Genomic DNA, 24,385 nt, shown 5'->3' with positions numbered 1-24,385 from the left:
TGGAGGTCATAGTTTCATCGCCATTTATTGTCCGCATCGCCGATGCAGTCCGCTGCTCGGGCGGCTGAAGCACCCCGTTACGAGCTGCACCAGCCTTGGGGCATAAACTAATTAAAATCAACACTACACTGCACGTTTTGACATAAGGCAGCCTGAACGCTGGTCTTGAGATTATGGCCTGTTTGGTGCCTGTCGCGGTGATTTCCACCACAACCCTTCCGCATTTTCCTGCTGCTCTCGGGCTGTGACGTGTCGTGCTGACGGCGGCCTCGGAGCTGGAGGAGCGGGGGGCTGTAGCAGGACCAGATCTGGCTCCAGACGTCCTGCTTCGCTTTCAGCGGTGCTCCAGAAACAACCCCCTAACCCCTCCTTCTCTGCTCCTCTCCGGCCCGCCCAAATAACACTAAATTCCCGACTGAATCCTGCCCGAGTCTGGGGGAACCAGGCGGCCTGGGAAGCCGAGGAGCGGACAGAGGCCATCCCTGCAGCATAAATCTGGTACGCGGCTCGACTTTGCTCCCGCGGCGCCCGTTTTCAGAGCTCCGGTTGCATTTGCGTGTGTCCGTGGCTGTTTGTTTTTGCATGCATGTGTTGTTTTTAATTTATTTCTTTATTCTCGCTGAGAGGCCGCAAAAGGGTTGGGCCTTTTCTTCTCGGGCCCGGGCCTCAACAGAGGCCGTAATTGGTAAAAAAAAAAAAGAAAAAAAAAAAGAAAAAGAAGAAGAAGCAGGCCTATCCGGTTAGCTGGCCGTCCGGAGGCTTTCCGCAGCCGCGTGTCGTCGTCGACCGTCTATTATCGGTAATAACAGCTCGTGCGCGGTACGACCTTTCATTATGACGCGTTTCACAACTTCTCATCGCGAAGGAAAAACATTTTTTTTTAAATAATTGTTCAAATTTAGCATTCGTCCGGGACACGAAGCTAACAAAATGGCGGACGCTGGTGTGATGAAACTCGGTTGTAGAAAAGGTGTGTTGTGTTCAGCCCTCCTCCCGCTTCACCACAGACCCGCATCGGAGCACCCGTCGCCTTCTTCCTTTGGCGTTTTGTTTGTTGTTGTTTTGTGTGTGTTTTGTGTGTGTGTGTGTCCTGCTGCATGTACACATGTGCAACCCTGCTTCTCCTAAACGTGTTTTCGGTCGTGACGGTCGGACTTCGCGTGTGTAATCGGTGCTAACGTCGCTCCGGTGGTTCGTTGAAGACTTGCCCGTGAACCGGGTCTTGGCGCTGCGGGGTTTTTTTGGGGTTTTTTTTTTGGACGTCGGCACGGATGAGCAGCTGAGTGAGAGCCCGACCGACCGACCGAGGAAGCTTCTTGTTTTTTTTTGTTTGTTTTAAATGTGTTGTGTGGTGTATCTGTCGGGGCACGCTGGTTATACGGTTGTGCAGCACGTCTCCGCACACCGTTGTCGTGTTTTCCCACCTGGAGGTGGGGGATGGTACATCCAGGGGAAATTAAATGGCTGCATCGTTTTCTGTTTACATCTCAGCATCCCCCCCCCTCCTCCTCCTCCTCCTCCCGCGTTTGTTTGAGGGAGAGATTCCTGTCGCGCATTATCTCACCTTCATATTCACGACGGAGGGAGGACCAGTGAGGCTCTGAGGATTATTATTTTATTTATTTATTTATTTTGGGGGGGGGGGGGGGGGGGAATGTATGCTTAATTTTTTTGGTAAATGAAGCAATGATGCGGTCGTGGTAATTGTGCCACCGGTCATTTCCCTTGCTGTCCTTTGCCGCAGACACAAGCCCGACCCTGTGGACATCTATTTTCTTATTTGTGTTTGGTTCAATTTAGTCCCCCCTCCCTCCTCCTCCACCCCCACCCCCACATATAACAACAGACGTTTTAAATTGCTTCTTCTACACCTGGGAATTTACTCTGAGACTTGACTTCATTTTAATGACATCAAATGGTGCGATTTGTGTGTAAATATATGTGAATAATATGTCAAAACAAACGAAGGTCTTACAGAGAAACTTGTTCCTTGTAGAAGCCAACACAGGATACACGTTTGGGAAGTTTCTACACCAGTGCTGATACACTGAATAAGTATGAATAAGAAGCAGGTATGAATAATAATAAACTATTTATCAAGCATCTTTCATATATACATGTTTGACTTGGGATAAGAGCATAAAGACTGTCATGAATGTAAAAAGATGTATCGAATGAAAACAGTATTGTTAAAAATCACTTAAAAGTAAGATAGAAAAAAAACAATTCTCGTGCTGTTTCTTAAAATCATGAACAGAAGTTGTTTGTCTTAACTTGTGGTGGGAATATGTTCCAAACCTTTGGTGGATAAAAACTGAAAGCCGCCTCACCATATTTCTTTTATGTTTACTATCAATCAGGCCTTTGATGCCGGCTTTTGGTCCTTAACCGTTTTCAATACTGGATGCTCATTTTGTTTCGGACAAAACCAGGAATGTGTCCTTTTTTTTTTTTTTTTACACCAAGCCCTGTTTCTAAAATAAAATGCTGAGTGTGCACTATATTTACATGATCAGGTCCACTGAAACCTACATCCTGTATTTCCTGCAGTGAGCCTTCTGAGGATGGATATGTAGTAGCTGTTGTGAAAAGCCGAGCCAGTGGTTTCGCTATCATGTGACTCACATCACAATGTTGGACAAACCAATTCGCTTCAAGCATCAGTTAACAAGCTCATTAAGGCTTTTCCAAGATACAGCTCAAAAGAGATTTCTTGATATTTTTTTATAGTTTAACATACAATATTAGTCACGTTTACATCCGTCACATCTGTGACAGTGCCTTATGAAATTGAATTGGGTTTATAGCAGATTAATGACCATGAACACACATGATTTTGCTTGTGTGGGTGCAGAGTCATTTGCTTAAGACTCAGTTATATCACATGTGCACCAAAATGTAATAAACAATGTTTCCAATACAGCAGCTATCAGTATATCATATCATCATATATTACCGCAATTTACGCAAATCGTATGAGAAGATTGACTTGGCTGACTTGCTGTGCATTGGTCCAGTCCGCTGTAATATGGAAGCGTCACATAGAAAATAATTACTATACGTGTATGAGGATGTAGTGATGTAAGTTACCATGATATGTAGCAGCATCATAATTGATGACTAACCTATGAAATTTTGCAGAGGTTTGCGTTGTCATTCTGTTTTTGCCTTCAACAGTTTTGGTCACCAATGATCTAAGCTTCTTATCATTTGGTTTCAGCTCTCCAGTAACAAATGCAGTGCGAGGACAATGGATGAGGATGTCACCAGGCTTGCAATACATTCGGAAGAGCCTAAAATAATATTACACGGATCGGGTAATTAGCCATGCTCATGTTAATGTGTGTTTTTATTTACACATAGGATGCTTGTCGGTGTGTGTGTGTGTGAGTTCTGATAAGTGTGATCATGTCGGGGTACTTCAAGAAGCAGGATTTGTCAGCTAGCCAGATAACTTTGAAATATTTAAATGACTTAAAGTATAGTGTTGTCGCTACAAGTTCACGTTGTAGTTGAATGATATCAGTTGTAAAGCAGTAACGACATTAAACCCACCATTTATATTATCCTCACACGATAAACGGTTGCTCCTGACTGTTATCTGGTTAACTGGGTAATCCTGCTTCTTCCAGATGAGGGTGGTACCGGCGGACAGGAGTTTGTCGTGGAGCTTCAAGAGACTGTGTTGGTGTCAGAAGGCGAGGGGGAAGGCATGGCGGTTCACAGGTTTGCCCCGGACGAGCTAGTCATCCAGGATGCTGTTGAGGATGTGGTCTCTGAGTATGTGCACTGCGATGAAGATGAAGATGTTGCTGTAGAAACCTGTGTGATGGCTCTGGAAGGCGAGGAGGAAGGTGTTGCCATGGGAGACATCCCCGAAGATGGGCTGGACCCAGAGCAGCAGGAGGACGATCAAGATGGCTGTGGAGATTATCTAATGATATCCTGTAAGTTTTTTTGCTCTGCGCTGCAATTAGACTGAAGTCAGTGTGTCTTGGATGGAGCGGGTTGTTATCCAATCCAAGATGAACTTGAAATGTGATTCCTTAAACTTTTTTTTTTTCTGAGATGATTAAATGTTTTATAATGTTCTGTTCTGCTCTCATACAGGAGATATATATATATATATATATATATTTCTTTTTTTTCTTTTTTCTTTATAAGTTTACGAAGGGAAGGAAAGGGATGTGTCACGCTGTATCATTTTCAATTATATCGGTATAATTTTTGAGACGAATGGAAAAAAAAAAAAAAATCCTGATGTGATTATGGCAATATTCCAACTTGTTTATGTAATGACATCATGCTGTTTCACGACATAACATTTTTATTGAAGAAATACTCTAAAATATATCATTTTAAAACCATCTCGCCTACCCGTAGGGCAGCACTCATTACATACCATGAATGTAATGTAAATGGGCTAAAATGACCTCTTTCTTCTGTTGTTCCTGGGCAGGTTGATATAACTTGCAGTGTCTAATTAGAACTGTGGAAGAAGTGTGGTTGATTTTTTTTTTTTTTTTTTTTTTTTTTTTTTAGACCAGATTAACTTGTGTCTCTGTGTGTATTGAGTATTGACTGTGAGTTAGCATGAGAATGGACTCTGGTTCCTGCAGACCCTTCTGAGCTGATAGTTTCAAACTATTTTACAGAATAATGCAAATACACAATTTTTAAAGTACATGGTAGCGTATCAAGCTCAAGCAGACCGTTTTATACGTCAGTAATTACTGCAACAATGCTGCACCGACGAGCCCACCATACAATTTCTTGGTCTTACAACATAAAGTGGTACGGCATGCTCTAAGACACACAGTACCACAGTGTTTGTATAAAACTTTAAACTCTTGTGTTAGAATTGAATCTAAACTGAATTGTGGAAACGGAGAAAACAATGTTTGAGTGCTTTGAGATTAAGTTTAGCCACTGATGCGTTGGAAGAATACACTTTGAAAAGGGGAAATTGAAAGTCCATTTTGGTTTGCTGTATTATTGACCGACTAGAACTACTTGTAACCCGTGTATTCTGATAAACTATGGTACTCAATCTCAGGCTTGACAGGGTAAAATTTAGATGAGCTTCTAAAAAACATGTGGTACTGTTTGCGATCAGTTTCAATGAGGCATTTATAGTATGTCGGACTTTACAATGTCACCATCTCACGGCTGGTTGACCCCCCCTCTCGGCTTTAATGAAATGTACTGTCTCCCCCTTGCTAGTGGATGAAGCTGGTAAAATGGTGTCTGAGGATGGAACAGAAGTAACAGTGGAGGGAGCTGTGGAGGACCAAGAGGTGGAGAAGGATGAGGACGGACAGGAGGTGATAAAGGTCTACATCTTCAAGGCTGATTCTGGGGAGGACGACATGGGTGAGTAGGAGTTAACCTCGGCCCCTTTTGTCATTCATTTGCGGCCCGTTTTCCAAAAAGTCGGGAAATCTAAAAGCCGTTTTTATTCTGCAGGAGAATCGGTCGACATCAGCGACGGAGACACGGAGAGCGTGGCGTTGACGGAGTCTTCAGGCCAAACACTCCGAGAGAAGATGGTTTACATGTCTGTCGGGGACTCTCATCACAATCAAGGAAACCACGGTGAGTCATCCCGAGCCAACGAGCGGGGTTCGCTGCTATGAAACTAAACGTCACTAGTTTGTTGGTTTTGTACATCTCGGGCTCATCTACAGGTGGGTCCAAGGGGACTGATGAGGTTTATATGGAGGTGGTGGTAGGAGGTGAAGAGCCAGTAACTCACGACCGCTCGTATGACAGCGTGTCTCTAAGCAAGGACTTCATGCCTGTGGCCTGGGCAGCTGCTTATGGTCAGCACCCTTGTCTATTAAATTGCTTTTAAAAAACTACGCTGGAAGCCTGTGCATCAACCACGTCTCTGAGTGTCTTCGGCTTAAGCTTTACTCGTGCCGGTTTGGTTTATTTTTGCGTTAAAAGACACGCTGTTGTCCTCACAGGTGCAGAAGATAGCGAGAGCTGTGAAAACCGAAACGGTGCCGCCAGCGCCCTGCTGCACATCGATGAGTCGGACGGGGTTGATGAGATCAATCGACAGCGCAACAAGAGCAAGAGACGGTCAGAGCCTCGGCAGGTCCAAACAGGTAAGGGCAACACACACACACAAAAAAAGAAAAGAAGCCTCTTCGGGACAGTTTTGAATGTAAATAGTAAATGTCCTTTGTCTTGTCAGCCTGTAAAAAAAAAAGGCCTTTAGGTGACAACCGCTGCAGTGGAGCTGCGCAGTGCTGAATAATACAGCAGGAAGGATGCATCCATAAATGAAAAGTTGATAATACTTTTAATTTGATTGATCAATAACCAATGCGGGCAAAACTCTCTATATATTCCATTTAAATGACTTGGAGGGGAAAAAAAAAGAAAGAAAGCAACGGTTTACATTTGTTCCTAAACATTGTTGTGTTGGGTGTCAGGTTTCAACAAGAGTTTGTCCACTTCGTAACAAAACACCCTCAATAACATGAAGAAAAAAGAAAATTCTGCTCTCGAGTCGTAGTTTTAACAATCACAAGGTTGGAACTCGTGGAGGAACCTTTATAAAGTGAACCATAAGGACAGGACATTATAAACCACGCTTTATTTACTGAAGCACAATGCATTTACTCTGCTTCTGATACTGATCATCTCTAAATCTGGCCGATGGTTAGTGCTGCTGCACTGATAAATCTTTCTCGTAAATGTTTCCGGATTTTGTGACTTATTAATTTGACACATTTCCTTATTGCAGATTGCATGTACACCGTCTAATCTAAACATATCATTGGTATAAATAGTTTCACCCATATCGTCATGTCAAAAGAATATATTCACCATTTCAGGGGGATTTCACCAGAATGGGAGCGAAGATGACAAAGTTGGTGTTTACTTTACAAACTGGACGACGACCACGTGGTCATTTCTTTCTCCCTTTTCTCATTGTCTCTCCAGCCATCATCATCGGCCCGTACGGTCAGCCGCTGACCGTTTACCCGTGCATGCTGTGCGGGAAAAAGTTCAAGTCACGAGGCTTCCTGAAACGCCACACAAAGAATCATCACCAGGATGTTCTGACCAGGAAAAAGTACCAATGCACAGACTGTGAATTCACCACCAACAAGAAAGCCAGCCTCCACAACCACATGGAGGTACACGCACTGAGCAGCAAGGCCCCATTCGAGTGTGAAATGTGTGGCAAGGAGTTCCACCAGCAGGCGGCGCTGTTCTCTCACCGACTGCAGCACCACCACCGGGAGCCCAAGAGCCAGCCGCCTCCACCGCCCACCAAGATGCATAAATGCAAGTTCTGTGACTATGAAACCGCTGAGCAAGGACTGCTCAACCGGCACTTGTTGGCTGTTCACAGTAAAAGCTTCCCCCACATCTGCGTGGAATGCGGAAAAGGCTTTCGACATCCTTCAGAGTTGAAGAAACACATGCGCACGCACACCGGCGAGAAGCCGTACTCCTGCCTGTACTGCGACTACAAGTCGGCCGACTCCTCCAATCTCAAAACACACATCAAGACGAAACATAGCAAAGAGATGCCGTACAAGTGCGAGCGCTGCTTCCAGACCTTCGCAGAGGAGGAGGAGTTAATGCAGCACGGACTAACGCACGAGGAGAATAAGACCCACCATTGTGCCCACTGTGATCACAAAAGCTCCAACTCCAGTGACCTGAAGCGCCACATCATATCTGTTCACACCAAGGACTACCCACACAAATGCGCCGTCTGCGGGAAAGGCTTTCACCGGCCGTCCGAACTGAAGAAGCACTCGGTCTCCCACCGCACCAAGAAACTCCACCAGTGCCGGCACTGCAACTTTAAAATCGCAGACCCTTTTGTTCTCAGTCGCCACATCTTGTCTGTCCACACGAAGGAGCAGCAGGCCTCACCCGAAAAGAGTGAGGCCAAGAGGACAGAGACGCACGCTCCCGTCGTGACGCCTAAAAAGTCCGCGCCGAGCGGGTCGGGCGCCTCGGGGCCGCCCGCTCGAGTCAGCGCAGCCAGCTTAGCCAGCAGCGTGACTGTAGTTATTGGGAAGGGACAAAAAGAAAGGAGAATTTACCAGTGCCAGTACTGCGACTACAGCACCGGGGACGCGTCGGGTTTCAAGCGGCACGTGATCTCCATTCACACAAAAGACTACCCGCACCGCTGCGAGATCTGTTCGAAAGGCTTCCGACGGCCCTCGGAGAAGAACCAGCACATCATGCGTCACCACAAGGACGTGGTGCAGGCAGAGTGACTCCGACCGAGCCAAATACCGTGCCACAACCGAGAACAATGTCGACGCGTCCGTCACGCCCCGAACCACAGCACCCTCGGCGCGACACCGAAACGCGCGCGTGCCGCACTCAGTCCATTCTGTTGTTTTTGATCCTCCGCCTGATGTTTGTCCAGAAATGTATACACGTGTACATAACGTTTAATGCTCCGTCAGAGTTAGCAACCGAGCCCCTCCGTAGACTTGCACTTTTAACTGCATGTCCCTTGCTGGTGACAGTGTGCATGGCAGATTGTGCAGACGTCTCTGTAGATACACGTTTTTGTTTGGGTTTTTTGTTTTTTTTTTTTTGTTGATTTTGCAGGTAGCAATCAGCTCTCAATCACAACGGTCTGAATTATTTGTCTTAAAAACTGAGGTGTGATTTTCAAAATGTTTGTCATTTTGTTGAAAATGTACTTAACACAGCGGTATGGATCAGCAACCTGTTCCCAGTAGCACTTGGTAAAATCCTGTGTATGTGTGCGAGAGTGTGTATGAGAGAGGGAAAGAGGAGGGGGGGGGGGTGGGGGACAGAACGACGGAACGGGAGGGGACGGGATGGGGGGGAGGGAGTGTGCGGAGAGGGAGGGGGTGGGCGGGAGGCACAAAAAAAACAAAAAACAGCAACTGTTGTGCTTCCCGGTGCTCCGACCCCACCACACTGTAACAATGCTCTTTGTTGTGTTGACAAAAAAAAAACAACATAAGGCTGGCTGTGTGCAGAGAAAGGAAGCAATCGCCCCGAGCTTTGTCGGCAGGGGTCCGTGGCCGCGGAGGTGACACAAAGTACGCCATAGAAGAGTCATGTGTGTGTCATTGTAGCGAATACAACTTCACGTATGCACATAGATCTCGACGCGATCGTTAACCCCATCGCTTGATTATCACGTCAGATTTTTTTTTTTTTTTTCAAATCCGTCGGTGTATTGTTCAGAACGAGGGCCCAAAGCAGAAGCGACGAAGCCCCTGACTTGACAGTATTTTTTTTTTTTTTTTTTTTTAACTCATCAACATTAACGGTAAAAAGCTGTTCACACAGATGCTTTATTTATCTATAAATTGACATATCTGTTAAACCACAGAAAATGCATACATGCATCACTAGGATACAAATATTAGACTGGGTTTAAAAAAATTTTTTTTTTTAAAAGTAAATAAAAAAAAGCTCACATCAGTGTCCCAATATAACTGTCTGTCGTACAGTATAGCCGGTGCTGCGGTTATGGAATTATGGAATGAATTGTTTTTCGCCAACACAGATGTACTTTTGCCAGTAGAAAGGGAAAACGTATATCTTTTTAGATGCAACGTCAGAAGACAGGTGCTGGTGGTGTACATGTACTATGGCTTTTTACATTTTTGTTATCACCTGTGATTATTTCTGTTTTTATATTTATTTCATTTACAAGTTGTTGTATAGTTAAGTGTAACTAGACTTCTATGGGACGTAAATTATTGTTTTGTATACAAAGCTGTACAAAGCGTGTAGATGTAAACACTTGATTAAAAAGGAAATCTGAACTGTGTTGTTATGGATGTACTTCAACGTATTTGTTAAAAAAAGATAATAAAGCAAAGTATTTTAGTCGTTTGTCTTTTTATTTGCCAGCGGTGGTGAAGAAGGCGTTCAGATACAACTGCAGGTTACAAGCGTTAAATGGAAACCAGGCTTTACACCGTGTTTTGCAGCATTGAGAGCTATTTTTTTTTTTTTGGAACATTTTTAAGAGGGCAACAAAAACATTTCTCAGTTCATGACGGCGACTTCGATGGAAGTAGAATTTTCACAACAAACATAAAGGTCCTTAGGCAGCTGGGCACTCCGCTAGGGAAAGATAAATCAACAGAGGAAAGTGATTAGTTCTTAACGTCACCCTTAATCACAGGTTATTTTCACACAGACCTCTCCATTCATATATATATATATATATATAAGTACCGTTTTTGGGAAGGAAAACAATATTTTCCGGATAAACATCCATCTCCAGGGAGAACTGCCTGAACCTCTCCATCAGCTCAGTGCTGAGGTCCGTCCCGCGCCCTGTGAAACCACATTGTGTTATTCTGCTGTGACTACTGAACTGGTCTAAACGGATTAAAGTGCAGAATCGTGGATGAATGCGCCTTTACCATACAGCTTGTTGACAACAGTGGATTCGTCCGCCTTGGTCTTGATGGTGTGAGCCAGAGCGTACTCGTCATACTTCACGTCAACCATGTTCAAGTCGTTCACGTTCCCCCAGCCTGACGGAGAGAAAGAAGACATGACGGGTGACGCAAGCAGAAACACCCAGTTTGCTCATGTTCGGTGTCTCTCCGTGTGCTCCATGTGTGCGGTTGCACTCACGCTCACTTGTGTACGTGAACTTCCCGGGCATGTCAGTCTTTTTGGCCAGGTTCGTCATTCTCCAACAAGAGCCGTCGGAGCTGCAGAGAAACCAGCGAAATAGGATGAGCTGCGTCACCATTAATCTCAGTTCTAAGTTTTTTTTTATCACACATATTTAAAAAAAAAAAAAAAAATCCAGTCTTCCTGCCTGTCCTCTCACGCTCACCCGAGGCTGCTGTACAATATGTTCAGGTCCCCTTCAGCAGTTGGGGTGAAAATGGTGGTGCCCATCTTCATGGTTTCTCTGCGGTTGACAAACCAATCGGCGTTCGTGGCAAATCCAATCAGGTACCACTTCCCCGCCATCTGTGGACACACAGACAGGGAAAACATAGAAAATACACACAAATACAAGATGTATTCACTGGAACACCTGCATTTCAAAATAACTGAACAAAAATAAATCCTTTAACTTTATATATAAGTAACTGCAAAATAATGATTACACAAATGTATCCAGTGTATCCAGGTCAGGGCATGTACCTCCCAATTTGAATGTCTGGCCTATATCTTTGACTGAATGAAGTTTTATTTTGTTGTCACATGATAATATATATTTGAAATTCGAAGTAGCGCACATGTTTGTTTCGGTGTGGTGTGTTTTCTGAAGGGAGACGATTCCTAGTCACAATTGTAACATATGAAACTATGTAGACCTCCTCTCAGTCCCAGATCCTAGCAGGGAGACTCCACTAAAATTCACATGATCTCACACCTTTAATTTCAGCTCTTATATATTCTGGAATGCGTTCATCTATCTCGTTTCCTGAGAAAGCAATTTCAGATATTATATTTCTTAGTCCATGCTGCAGGAAGCTGTGCAGCTTATTAAACATGCAATGAACAAATATATGTTTATCTATTATTAATAAAAGGTCAAATCATCCATAAATCATGAATTCCATACATTACCTAAACTTAAAAAAAAAAAAACTTGAAATGAATGACAAATGAGGCACGCTTTAAAATGTCCTCAAGTAGATTTAAATCTCTCTTTATGATCTGAGAAAGTAAATAAGAATGAATACAGCAAACATAAATCTGTTGTAAGAATAAAACTAAAATGACAAGGTTCAGCCAGGCCTGTCTCTTACCCCCTGTACATTGAAGTCTGCCTGAGGCATAACTTCAGAAGAAACCACCTTGGAGGTGAGCACCGCTCCCAGCAGGGTCAGCAGTAAAGTCATCGTTACTGAGGGTCGGTCCAAAAGCGATGATGGAGGAGAGCGCGGGTCAAAATCTAGAAGTCTGCTGTTGACGTTGTGCCTGATGACCCTTTATATAGTGGAGAGAGAGACTACCGTTTCCCTCCCAACACACACACACCCACCCACCCACACCCACCCACACACACACACACCCCCCTACACACACACACCCACACACACACACACACACACCCACACCAGAGATGGGATGGGTTCAAACACGCAAAGCTTCAGATTCAGACAAACACAACTACAGTTTCAGAGCCACAAGGTTCATCCCTGCCAGGGCAGAATTTAATCAACCGTGTGAGGGATGAATGACAAACAGGAGGCAGGAAAAACGTGCAAAGAAACAGCCTGACCTGAATAACAAACGAGCAAAGATTAAAGCCTTCCCATCACATAGAGTTCCATTTTGCAGCTTTAAAAAAAAACATGGTAAACAAGGCAGTGGCCGCCCTCCAGTGCTTTCTGTGGCAGAGAGCACAGAATCAAATTCAACTGTCAGCAGTTGCGATAGAAACAACACAAATGCCCTTGCAGATTGGCTCGCTGATCATCCTTCATGGGGAGAATTGAAATGCTTTCCTGGGAGCTATAGCGTATTTGAAAGTCTGTAAATACTTTCATCATTTGTTGCAAAATTACATGAATTAGTCACTAAATGTGCACATTGAGTTTCCAAAATTATTCCAAACTTGACCTGTCAACAGTCAACTGTGGTGATTTTTTCTGGAGCATCTGATTGCATCATAGGATCTCCATCTACAAATTGATAATGCAGTAGGAGTTGTTCCAATCAACTGGAAGAATGGGAGGGCAGTAAGTAGAGCAGAAGATCATGATCAAAGTACCGGAGCAGTAACTAAAAGGACCTTGAAAGGAGGATGTTTCACCAACTGCTGTTTCCAGTGTTAAGAATGAACTCTGACCTCAACTGTTCGGCCAATATGGTCCTTGAAGTTAATGTGTAAACGACAAAACTAACTTTGTCCAAACCTCCTCTGCTGATGAAGACCATGCAATGTGATGTTAAGGTCAAGAACGGCTACTAAATGGATCTCAAGGTTGAGATTGTGAACTGCTTTCATGTTGTTTGGCATGGCACTAGTCAAATGTAACAAGAAAAGAAAAGCATTTTGTGTTTTTTTTCCTTTGTGTCACTTGCCAGCTGCAACTGTGACTTCAACTAAAATACCTGCTGTGATTAACATTAAAACTGTTTCTATCCCAGATTAGCTGGATCCCTTCTGACAAATACATGGCTTTCTAAATCAGATAAGGAAGCTGCTCTGAGCCCCCCCCCTCCCCTTATACTGATAACAAAACATACATTCACATGACTTTGGACAGAAATCCCACTATTTTATCATAAGTAAGAGTTAAAACAGTTTATGTGATTGCAGATAATTTGCTTCAAGGTGTTCGTGCCCAACAGGTGCAGAGGTTAAGTGTGGTGTGTTGCAACGTTGGCACTGCAGTAGTTATGCAAGTTCAACATTTTGAATGCAGCATTTCTACTCAGTAAAGCAAAAGATCTGAGAACTTCACCCACCGCTGTAGAAAGATTACATGACTCCAGGATGATGGGAAGGAGGAGATTAAATATTGTGATGTGTTGGAAACAGTACTGTCCTGAAGTACAGGCAGACAACGTGCCACAGCACATTGATTCCTCCGCCCTACATACCTGGGCAGTTCAAACAGGTTGTGCTTTTCTGCTTGAAAAAACAAATATTTTATGTAACGTGTAAGAAAATTATTTTATAACTGCGTGTTAATGCCATGCCGTTACACAAAAGAAGTCTGTAGAAGAAATATACTTTATAAGTAATCTGCATGTGAATTATCACAGAGGCCAAAGCCAAAATAAACTGCAAAGATTCAGTTTCAGAAAGTTTATAGTTCTGATGGGCTGAAAATGAATTCATGTCAAATATTTTATGTAACGTTGCGTAAGAAAATTATTTTATAACCGCGTGTTAATGCCATGCCGTTACACAAAAGAAGTCTGTAGAAGAAATATACTTTATAAGTAATCTGCACGTGAATTATCACAGAGGCCAAAGCCAAACTAAACTACAAAGATTCAGTTTCAGAAAGTTTATAGTTCTGATGGGCTGAAAATGAATTCATGCCAAATATTTTATGTAATGTTGCGTAAGAAAATTATTTTATAACCGCGTGTTAATGCCATGCCGTTATACAAAAGAAGTCTGTAGAAGAAATATACTTTATAAGTAATCTGCATGTGAATTATCACAGAGGCCAAAGCCAAAATAAACTGCAAAGATTCAGTTTCAGAAAGTTTATAGTTCTGATGGGCTGAAAATGAATTCATGTTAAATATTTTATGTAACGTTGCGTAAGAAAATTATTTTATAACTGCGTGTTAAGGCCATGCCGTTATACAAAAGAAGTCTGTAGAAGAAATATACTTTATAAGTAATCTGCATGTGAATTATCACAGAGGCCAAAGCCAAAATAAACTGCAAAGATTCAGTTTCAGAAAGTTTATAGTTCTGATGGGCTGAAAATGAATTCATGCCATGTTGGCAAAATGGTAAAACGAGGAACTCCTACTGTTATTCCACCTTGAGAGTGTTCGCACATTATTCCGAGAACCTCTAGTCACAAAAGAGCCGAAATCAAAAGAAATGTGTTACACATTTGTATCAGTTCATAAACAAGTGACTCTATATACTGACAAACAATGTGAGTTACTTTTCTCAACCAGTTTGTAGCGACTTCTGCAATTCTTTTCACCAACACTATATCAAACTTGGTGTGAACAATTTCTCTCTCTATGCTGTAGTAATTACAGTATGAATGATATTAACTCACAACTTTAGCTCAGCACCCTGAAAAAGAAATGTATGGCTTGCCCGTCTTATGACTGAATATTTTGTATACGGTGCATACTGTACAGTCAATGAATACACAGGAATCTTTTGGGGGAAATGACAGTAAAATACCAGAAATGCACTTTATAGGAAAGAAGGTTAAGGCTGAAAACAATATTATTATCTGCACACTGGTTTTTAATCTCAGTCAGAGAGCTTCATCACGTACCTCAATACAATGATGAAGAGCGGATGTCCAGTTTAAAAGACCGTTAGCCACAAACAATATTAAAAAGACAAATGTAATGACATACTGTATACAACTTCTATATTTCTACAGCCCTACCAGTCAGACTATACATTTATTTTGCCCCAAGGTGACACCAGTCAGGGAAAATTATAATCTTGTGAAATTAATTTGCTGAATGTGCTGATAAGATGATAACGTTGATGTCGTGGTTTTGCCTGTGGGCCTCATCTTGAGCAAGCCTGAGTGTGAAAAAATGTTCAGGGTGATGCCAATATAAAGGTTGAACTAAATATTAACATTAGTGGCGGGAAAAGCACGCAGATCAACCTAAGGGTGGCGCCACAGTAAAGACTATTCATTCTGTGACTCTAAAGTTGCTGGCACTGAAGTTTGGGGCAGCGGAGACGCCAAATAAAGCTTTTGCAGAGTGTTTTAAAGGAACAAAATTTATTGATTTAAACAGCCTGATTAATTTACTCCAGCCAAGATGTGCATTATGAGGACTGATAATGGTAAATAGTGGAAGATGGGAATGAAACTGGAATCTTGACATTAGAGGACAGTACATAGACAACACTGTTCAGTTTTCCATTTGCAATATGCTATATGAGTGGGAATGGAGATTTAACTACTGTACATTGCAATGGCCTGGATTTTTGCCTTCAGGTTAACACAAATTTGTAGGTCTGAGCAGTGTGAAAGGGGGACCACTGGCACTGTGAAAAAAACAATCAATAAACACCATTAAATTAATAATCAGTAATGCAATGTATAACAGAGAGAATACTAAGTTAAGACAGGGGGGAAAGAGATTATAAAAACAACTGAAGCTGTTCCAGGAATTTCTGAATCACAGGGGTCAGATTTTGTCTGTGTCTGTTCTTCATGCCCGTTTTGTTGCATCCAGTGAACAGTCTAAAATGACATTTTATAAAAACGCTGGGATACGATAGATGCTCTTTCTAGCATGTGTTCGGGATGCTCTTGAAGTTCAATGAACTCAGAATACCTATGCAAACACAGTGCTTGATATTATATGCCACACATGAGAATATTAACAGGTTAAATTTGCAGTCGTGTTAACTGAAGGCATCTAAGGCAGGCTAAGCCTGAAAAGTTATGTATGAAAAGGCCTTAAAGTGACCCCAGTACAAAAGATAAACCATAGACTAAATATAAAAATGGATTAGAACTTTCTCTTAGGCTTTCCTCTGGCGCCACCTTAAGGCCATAATGGCTCTAAAAAAGGGCAAAGATGTCTCCAGTTCACCAATTTTGTTCTCCAGTGAATAATGAGCTTTATTGCCTTAAAACCCGGCTGATCTTCTTTGACTTTAACTCGTTGAACTGAAGTCGTTTTTATTTGCCTTTTTAAAGAACATGCAGCTGAAATATTTTGAATTCAGTCACAGAATGAATTATGTTCCCTTTTGGTCAGTTCAGAAAATGTGTACAGTGCTTAAAGCCTTTTGTCTCAAGGTTAATTAATTCAAACTCCAAAACATGTATCAATGCACTGAGGACTTTTATCTTTGAATTCCCCCTGCAAATGCATCGTTAAATCGTCTGGAATGCCATAAACAAAAGGAAGTCATGATATATCCTAAGACATATGAGATGGACTTCTTCACACATGTGGGTAATCATTATGTAATTAGAAAGTATGAAGTGAAACTAGACCAAGTCAGTGAGGCTGGCGCGAAGAGAACCTGAAGCATCTGCCATGGTGAGGAACTCAACCCAGTTCTGATAGAAGCCACGTGAATAATGTCCCGTGTCGATGACGAGTCCCCACAGGCGCCTCTGGCCCGTTTTGTTCCTGAGAGCCAGCTGGGCCTCCCGCTCCGTCACATTGAAGCTGATGTTTAGGACTTGTGTCACCAACAGGTAAAGCAGCCCACCTGTAACAATGCTGCTGTACCAGGCGCAGGTGAAGCAAAGAGCTGTGCTGGAGACGTAAACACAGAACGAATAGAACATTACTGCACCATAATATCATGTCTGAAATGCATCTGCAAGTGCAGCATTTTATTTTCTAATGTTGGCTGGACAGCTGATCTTCATATACAGTCAATATGGCACAATTTAAAGAAGAAAGGAGGGAATTGAAAAGGTTTCCTCCTTCTTTTCTGCTGTTGTCTAAGTAAAAATATAGAAGGGAAGTAAATATATGAATAAAAGGGATTTCATTGCAGCAATGTAGAGATGAAAGGGGTTTTTGTTTTGACAATCTGGCAACTGTTCCAAAAGCTCCGGCTTAAGTTTGAAATTACATTAACAGCTTATAAAAACAGGTCGCGAGTCAATCATTTAATTCAAAATAAAATCATCTTTCCGTTGTTTCACAAAAAGAAAAACAGGACTCCTAAAAGTGTGTGAAAGAAGAGACAGTAGAAAATGCTATGAATGATTTGCACTAATGTAGAATAGAAAATGTTCATTGATCCACCTCAATAGCAAACTGGATATTACATATATATATATATATATATATATATATATATATATACATATATTTATATTTAAACTCTTTTACCACTTTGACTTGTGATCTACTCTTACATGAAATTTGACATTCACATGCAGACATTTAAAGGGTGCTGTACCTCGACTGACTGTAGACGCCAGGGCAGTTGAAGAGAGCCGTCATCAGATACTCTCGAGGACAGAGGCTGCGAAGTACCAGACTGATCCCGTACAGAGACGTCAACAGGAACACAGAGAGGGTGAGCAGAAAACTGCGATGGTTGGCCTGTCCAACGCAGCTGTTTATCCTGCAACACCTCGACACACAAGACCATGTACCAGTCAGAGCAGGTTAAAGCAGCAACACATTACAACACATACCGCTGTCTGTAAAATGATGTTTTACTTTTACATTTTACGATTGCATAATTCCGATTACGTTATTTCCCAATCACACTTCAATCATCCTTCTCGTTTGATCGTGTGCTCTATTTAAATGATAATAGTTGGAACCCAGACTTTTTGACTGTTTTACTCCAAGACGCAAGCAGATCTTAGCTGTCTGCTCTGCAGAGTGGAAGAAGGGGGGGGGGGTATTTCTGCAAGCCCAAGCATACAAGTAAATTTATATAAAATATGCTGTTAAAGCGCTATTCACCGATGGTCCTGTCCTCCTTTTTGTTGCTCCGAGTTGTTAGCTGTTATGTCTGGTTTGAGGTGGGAAGTGTCCATCATTTCATGCTCAATTGTTGGACCGTTTTGTGTGCATCATCTGGGTACTTCTAGTGCACTGCATGTTTCTGTACTTGACGGAGTGAACGCACTTATGCACTCAAAAGTAGTGAGTGTTAGTATGTAAGTGGAACACAGCCCTTGTTTCTCTGCAGTGGAAGAAAAACAGTTGGTAAGTGGCGTTTATGTTGGACATATATGACTGTTGGTGTGTAAGTTCAGTTACTGAATCCATCATAATTCAGGTTTCATTTTCATGTTGTCTTGTGAATGCACAGTACAGCTCACTTAGAAGTGGATCACAGGCCCCATATGAACTATATACATATGTACGTTGAGTCAGACCCACCAGATACAATGGTGGTCCAGACGCTGCACACATGATCCGCAGGTTCGACAGTGCCCTCCTCGGGGGGGTCGCATTATTTTGCACATGGGACAACTGCTCCATTTTGCTGTCGGGGCCTCCTTTGTTGTCTGCAGGTCTCCTGATGTCCCCGAGGAAGAGGCAGCTGACTGGACCGATCCATTAAGGTGTGTGGAGTCCTTCATAGCCTCCTGACTGTGAGTGTGTGCTTTATGTAGGGAGGCGGTCACAAATCCCGGGGCTCTCTTGGTGTGAATAAGAGAGACTATAGTGAGAATCATTCCAGTGGTGACAGCACACAGCTGCAGCTGGCTGACGTCCCCACGAGGTAAGATCTCTGTGATGAAGAGGTAATACATGTAGGCCAGAGAGTAGAGTGCAAGGGTGAGGAAGAAGAGGGTGCGCCTCTTCTTTCGGTGCGTGGCGTAGTAGTACCAGAGCACTAAGCCGGGCAGAGCTGTCAGGATGATGATGCCCAGCAGGTAGTGCAGCGCTGCAACCCTCAGCAGGAGAGGCAGCAGCAGCAGGGCTGGCATCATGGAGATCTCCAGTTTGTCGATCACGGCTCCAAACACAGGAGACTGACAGCCGCTTTTACATGGTTTGTCCTTCAGCCACCTACAGAGAAAAATGGCAGTTAAGTCATATTTTTACAAACGATTGTAATTCTAAAAGTGACTGATACAGTTGCTCTTTTCATTGGGGGGAAATTCATGTGCTTGTGCTGCATACATTTTTCAGTACGAGCTTAAATAAATGATTTTGATTTCACATTAGTAGATTTTTTTTTTTCATGAAATACTGTAGTCTTTTTCAAAGTCACACTTAGTGATTAGTATCATAGCAATAGTGGCATTTATCAACTCAATACACAGCAGAGTTAGGTGACTGATATTTCAAGGCTGTGGTCGAGCTCATAGATTCTTACTTGCATAAACAGACATCAGTCAAGTAAAGGATCAGTGGCAGACTGGACTAATGTATTGAACTTAACAACAGCTCTGCCCCCACACTCTCTCTGCTGGATGGAGGGGGATGGGGGGTGGGGGGCATGTTAACAAGGCAAATGCATTTTGGTCATTTTGCTGACTAGAGGAATGGCAACCCTCTCATCTCCATCACATTGACTACAGGCTGTATTGGCATAATAGGGAAAATATGAGGTCTTGTGAAGTGTATATATATATAGTATAAATATATATAATATAATATTAGGAATTTCTTCGTCTTATAATCAAAACCAGACTAACCCTTTTGGGAGGGGCATTGTGTATACTTGATGCTACTCTGAGATCCATGGTTATGTAAATATACAAAAGTTTTATGAAGGAATATGCAAGTGTATATTTTATTGTACAGCCCCTGTAAAGAACAGGACCTCATGATCGCTGTATATAGTAATTCAGGTGTCACATCAAAGCAAAAAGTTGACTTTTTGGGAATATAGAAGCTTTTGTTTCCTAAAGTTTTCATGTTGGTCAGTTTTATAAGAAACTGCAGCCAGGCAACTGCCAGTCAACATACTGTATGTAAGGCTCCTTCACACATCACATTTCTTTTATTTATTATTTGTGTGAAAAAGTAAAGGTAGAAATGACACATTTTCTGCACTATTTTTTGGCTTGGAGACAGTTCCAGGCAACCAGCCGAGATCTCAGGACTATTTCCGGTCTTTATGCTAAGCTGGCGAACTAGCTGCTGGCTGTAGCTTCATATTTCAGTCAGACAGACACGAGAGAGAAATCAATCGAATCTAACGCTCACCAGAAAGTCAATAATCTAATTTACGAAAATCTATTCTTATATATCATCTCTCTGGGATGTAATCCAGCCTTGGAATTTTTTTGGTGACTGTTACTGAGAGCAGTCTTTTAACTAAAATACTGCTTCTTCTGTATGTGAATGATTTTGCAATACTTGAGTATATTCTGAGTGCCAAACCTTTTTCTTCTCACCCTCCATACCTGTTAAAGGCTTCATCCAAATCTTCACAGTCACAGTAACATCCGTACTGGTAGCTATCACATTCACAGCAACACATAGGGTCATCTGGCTCTGGAGGCTTTAACTTCTCCCATTTCATAATGGCTTCAAGTTCACAAGCTGTCGTTTCAACACAAAAAGCCAAGAGTTACACGGCTGCATATTTGTACATTTTAAAATATTTTAACACAAAAAGGTAATCCTACCACAAACAATAAAAACCTGTCTGAACAAAAAGATTTGACTGATTCCTTTGTTTACAAAGCCCTGCAAGACTCCACAATTTACATGCACTCAATGATTTGATCCAAGCTCACTTAACTGTCCTTTAACTGTTTCTCCAGATATGATGAACGCTGACAAATTCAAAATTCAGATCATGGTGTAAATCTATCTCTAGGTGACAATTTATAAAACCGCACATATGCACAAATATCATGGCTACAGGAGACTTATGTGACCGACAAAAATAACTACACATGAATGAATACAATGCTGTGTCCAAGATGCAAGAAACAAAAAAAACCAATATGTTACTGATACTTTTAACGCAAATAACGATGTAAAAAAATATTTATATTGACAGACAATAATTATAAAGTAGTATAAAGGCTAAAGCAAGTTGTACTGGACTTAAACTGCGTTAGCAACTCTCTAAAAGATCATCTTTTTGTTACAAAAACTAATAATCTTCATAATTACACATCCCCAAGAGCTTTGAATGTAATTGGTTGAAACAAGGCCACTGTGTCCGCAAGGACGAACTATCTGGGCCAGCAAACCCAAGACCTAAACTCTCTGAGATGCACTTGAGTTATTGTCAGTGTGAGTTATTATTATAGACTGGTTGGTACGAGGGGTTACAGCCTAGTAATGCAGAGCCTGACACGCATCTATACACAAATGAACAAAAACAAATCTTAGTCAGGGTTTGTCTGTTAGTTTTGTTTTCTAATTTAACTGTTTGTGTGACACTGAGTCCGACTGCAACTAATAGTAAATCACCATTTTGCACAATCAGCCTAGCTAACACTATTTGGTTTTTCTAGGTCTTAATTGGCACATTTTGAAAAGTAGAAATAAATCTTTTCTGTTAACTTACCTTTTGTTTCCCAAAAAAACACACAAAAAAACAATCACAAAAGCTGTTGGCTGAAGAGATCAGATTTACTGTTTCCAGGCAAAAGTTATGCGATCTTCAGCAGACAATGAAGAAGAAAGGGATTCAGAAGATGACCCTTGTCAACAAAAATCCTTCTGTGAGTGACTGAGGCAGAAGAAAAAATGAAAAGAGCAGCCTCGTTTCTCATCTGTCATTTGTGTTGAAAAAGGAAATTGGCATGTTTCTGCTGTGGTGGTGCTGCGGCGACACCGAATCAGTGCAGTGAGATGGTTTTCATTTCTTGGATTCCCATGGTGGAAGTGTCCCAACAGAACTTGAGTTCCTCCTGACAAGTGGTTTGATATTGTGTTGCATCTGCCAGCTCACTTTCCCAAAGACTCTCTCTCGCTCCCTCGTACCATCAAATAGTTCACAAGTCGTACTCTGACATTACTACTTCTACTTTAAAGCTTCAATCGGTTACCATTTTAGATTTGAATGGTACTGGCATGCTTGGTAAATATAGGCGCTACCTCAACTGGCTGAAAGAGTCAGAGAGCCTGTCATACCTCGCTCCACAGCTGAGGGGCTATGTTGAGGTGTTCAAAAGCTGCAACAGCAGCCCTGATAATCCACACTGACCTGGACGAGGGTGTATGTATTAGAAAAATGACAGGCACTCATAGATGAGGGAGTGAGGGATGATCCACGGGGCAGCCCCACCCTCTGGGATCATATTTCCTCCCACAGGCAACCTGACCTCGCTGCTCACGCACAGAAAACTCTAGAAGAGCGATGTGTGCATGATCAGAGGAAACACTGGCAGGCTCCTGTGGTGATGTTAATACGACCCTGTGTTTTTCTGCATTACAGTCTTTGTGACAACACTGAATACCAGCAGTGACAATGTGGTAAGGGAAGTCCCCCCCCCCACACACACACACACCTCCCACCCCTGCAGGAGCTCGTAGGCTCAAATACACATCAGCCGCCCCACACGTGGTCTTGCTCATGAACACTTCAGCAGACAGCTGATTTTCCAACGCAGGAGCTTAAATCCAGCCTTTACTCTATATGCCGCTCTTTTCACTGTATCAGCGAATAGCATTTAATAAAAGATCAGACGCAGCGAAATAGAAGCAGCAAGGATTATTAGTGTTTGATTTGGGCCACATTGTGCCGAAAGACTTTTTTAAAAACTGGGCATAAGAAGTGACAGCTCAGTGAAATGGGAAAGCACACTGGCACCTGGCAGGGCAGGGAACACCGTGAATTTCACGAGGAGTCCGTCTGAAATCCGATGCAGCATTTGAAGTCATGCTGGCTGATATTAGAGACAAGATATCCATTAATGACTCCGTACTAAGTAAATTAATTTGCCATCCGATTTTCTTTGGGACCCAACAATACAAAGGCAGAAAGTATTCCCCATTTGAAGGAAGTAATAAAACATGGATTGACAGGAGATGGAACCCCCACTTTCACAAGCAAAGCCATTTATGGTTTTGTTAATGTCATCTTAACACACGCACGCACACACACACACACACACACACACACACACACTGCCTATCAGTCATTACAAATTTAAGAGAAAACCAGAATGAGAAGCAGGTGCATTATAAACTAAAGGCTGGTATGTTTGGAAGCCTTAATGTCTGCACTCTGATTGGACTGAATCAATGCAGAGAAAAGATGCTGCTCTTGCTACTGCGTTTTTTTTGTTGTTGCTTCCATTAGTCTTAATGGAGGCCGGAACCTGAGATAGCGGCTCTAATCTAATTTGGAGGATTTAATGCTGGGGCAACACACTGAACCAGCAGCACATGCTGAAGATTACACATCAGCAAACTAAATGCAGAGATGCAGCATGCAGCAGAACAAAGCATGACGAGTCAACGGACTAAACAGGTTTGATGATGCAGCTGTCCAATCCATCTCGTTGTCATATGCACAACGCTGTGAACGTTTTAGACACCAAACGTAAAGGGAGAAGGCTTTCAGAAATTTTAGAATTAATTTGGGACCAATCAGATGCCTTCCTCATTAAACTGCATTATGGATAAGAACCCATTTCCATGGTGGATTTACACTACTCTACACATTTGCACACATGTATACATCATATATTATGTTATATTTAAAGTGTATTCTAGTATATTCTTTATAATGTGGTATGTCATAGATACAGCTGAGCTACTTTAATTTATTTGGTGTTGTGTTACTTTCTACTGATCCATATTTCTGTTTAAAAGCGATCTGTCACTCTATTTGCTTTTGTATAGTACTGTATGTTTCTCATCAACCAGATGTAGGTGGGATTTGTTAGAAATAGGACATCTCACCTCCATGAACCAATCAAAATCTAGCAGCAGGTGAGGGGTTGTTTGCTCATTTTTACTGGCCACTGTCAATCAAATCAGCTCGAACCACATCCACACAGTGCTGGCAAAGCAGAGAAGCTGAGTGTCACATTCTTCATAAATAATGATTAACAATGCTGGTTGTTGCACCTATAGTAATATTAATTACAGTTTTCAGGTTGTTTTTTTTTAGAAAATGTAATGGTTACTAAAAAAAAGGATTTAATTAAACAATCTTGACTTTTGACTGTGATTGACTCAGGCTTGAATAGCTCAAATATGTTAAAACTAATTTTAGGGAGACTAAAATAATGCACATTTAGAATATTTGCATGTGGTGAACCGCGCAACCTCCGTGTTTTGGACTTAAATACATCACTCAGTCATGGTTGGTTTCAAAGAA

The 24,385-nt window shown here is 42.1% G+C and overlaps 3 protein-coding genes across 11 annotated transcripts; 1 reads left to right on the top strand and 2 right to left on the bottom strand.

Moving 5' to 3' along the window:
* Positions 1–138: 138 nt before the first annotated feature.
* On the top strand, positions 139–8,793 carry LOC138629503 (zinc finger Y-chromosomal protein 1). Of its 7 annotated transcripts, XM_069713241.1 has the most exons (10): positions 526–799; positions 903–970; positions 1,997–2,072; positions 3,221–3,317; positions 3,633–3,947; positions 5,224–5,373; positions 5,467–5,595; positions 5,688–5,822; positions 5,970–6,113; positions 6,958–8,793. In XM_069713241.1, the coding sequence occupies exons 3-10, from the start codon at positions 2,058–2,060 to the stop codon at positions 8,256–8,258; spliced, it is 2,286 nt and encodes a 761-aa protein (XP_069569342.1). In that variant the 5' UTR covers positions 526–799; positions 903–970; positions 1,997–2,057; the 3' UTR covers positions 8,259–8,793. The 7 variants fall into 7 exon arrangements, with proteins under 7 accessions (XP_069569340.1, XP_069569344.1, XP_069569342.1 ...); XM_069713239.1 differs by lacking the exons at positions 526–799; positions 903–970 and adding an exon at positions 139–498; XM_069713240.1 differs by lacking the exon at positions 903–970.
* Positions 8,794–9,627: 834 nt separating this feature from the next.
* On the bottom strand, positions 9,628–11,940 carry LOC138629529 (lipocalin). 2 transcript variants are annotated; one of them, XM_069713285.1, is made up of 6 exons: positions 11,763–11,940; positions 10,835–10,974; positions 10,633–10,706; positions 10,410–10,523; positions 10,219–10,320; positions 9,628–10,104 (listed from the first exon to the last, which is right to left on the bottom strand). In XM_069713285.1, the coding sequence occupies exons 1-6, from the start codon at positions 11,853–11,855 to the stop codon at positions 10,085–10,087; spliced, it is 543 nt and encodes a 180-aa protein (XP_069569386.1). In that variant the 5' UTR covers positions 11,856–11,940; the 3' UTR covers positions 9,628–10,084. The 2 variants fall into 2 exon arrangements, with proteins under 2 accessions (XP_069569386.1, XP_069569385.1); XM_069713284.1 differs by having other exon boundaries at positions 10,627–10,706; positions 11,763–11,939.
* Positions 11,941–14,459: 2,519 nt separating this feature from the next.
* Positions 14,460–22,218, bottom strand: zdhhc23a (zinc finger DHHC-type palmitoyltransferase 23a). Of its 2 annotated transcripts, none has more exons than XM_069713319.1 (5): positions 21,620–22,218; positions 20,499–20,637; positions 18,517–19,152; positions 17,576–17,752; positions 14,460–16,917 (listed from the first exon to the last, which is right to left on the bottom strand). In XM_069713319.1, exons 2-5 carry the CDS (start codon positions 20,615–20,617, stop codon positions 16,644–16,646), a joined length of 1,206 nt encoding a protein of 401 aa, XP_069569420.1. In that variant the 5' UTR covers positions 20,618–20,637; positions 21,620–22,218; the 3' UTR covers positions 14,460–16,643. The 2 variants fall into 2 exon arrangements, with proteins under 2 accessions (XP_069569420.1, XP_069569421.1); XM_069713320.1 differs by having other exon boundaries at positions 17,576–17,743.
* Positions 22,219–24,385: the final 2,167 nt, after the last annotated feature.

Source organism: Brachyistius frenatus, unplaced genomic scaffold, assembly GCF_029030835.1.
Source record: "Brachyistius frenatus isolate BFR_SWC_R1_liver_20210118 unplaced genomic scaffold, ASM2903083v1 Contig_117, whole genome shotgun sequence".
NCBI lineage: Eukaryota > Metazoa > Chordata > Actinopteri > Embiotocidae > Brachyistius > Brachyistius frenatus.
The sequence above is the reverse complement of the archived record's forward strand: the minus strand, read 5'-3'. Positions and strand labels throughout refer to the sequence as shown.

Coding starts and splice junctions, on each gene's coding strand:
- LOC138629503 (XM_069713239.1), top strand. Junction 5,374..5,466: donor TTCTGGGGAGGACGACATGG/GTGAGTAGGAGT, acceptor TTTATTCTGCAG/GAGAATCGGTCGACATCAGC. Junction 6,114..6,957: donor GCCTCGGCAGGTCCAAACAG/GTAAGGGCAACA, acceptor TTGTCTCTCCAG/CCATCATCATCGGCCCGTAC.
- LOC138629529 (XM_069713284.1), bottom strand. CDS start 11,855: ATGACTTTACTGCTGACCCTGCTGGGAGCGGTGCTCACCTCCAAGGTG. Junction 10,707..10,834: donor ATATTGTACAGCAGCCTCGG/GTGAGCGTGAGA, acceptor GTTTCTCTGCAG/CTCCGACGGCTCTTGTTGGA. Junction 10,524..10,626: donor GTTCACGTACACAAGTGAGC/GTGAGTGCAACC, acceptor TCTCTCCGTCAG/GCTGGGGGAACGTGAACGAC.
- zdhhc23a (XM_069713319.1), bottom strand. CDS start 20,617: ATGAAATGGGAGAAGTTAAAGCCTCCAGAGCCAGATGACCCTATGTGT. Junction 19,153..20,498: donor TTGGATGAAGCCTTTAACAG/GTATGGAGGGTG, acceptor TTTTCTCTGTAG/GTGGCTGAAGGACAAACCAT. Junction 17,753..18,516: donor CTGGACCACCATTGTATCTG/GTGGGTCTGACT, acceptor TTGTGTGTCGAG/GTGTTGCAGGATAAACAGCT.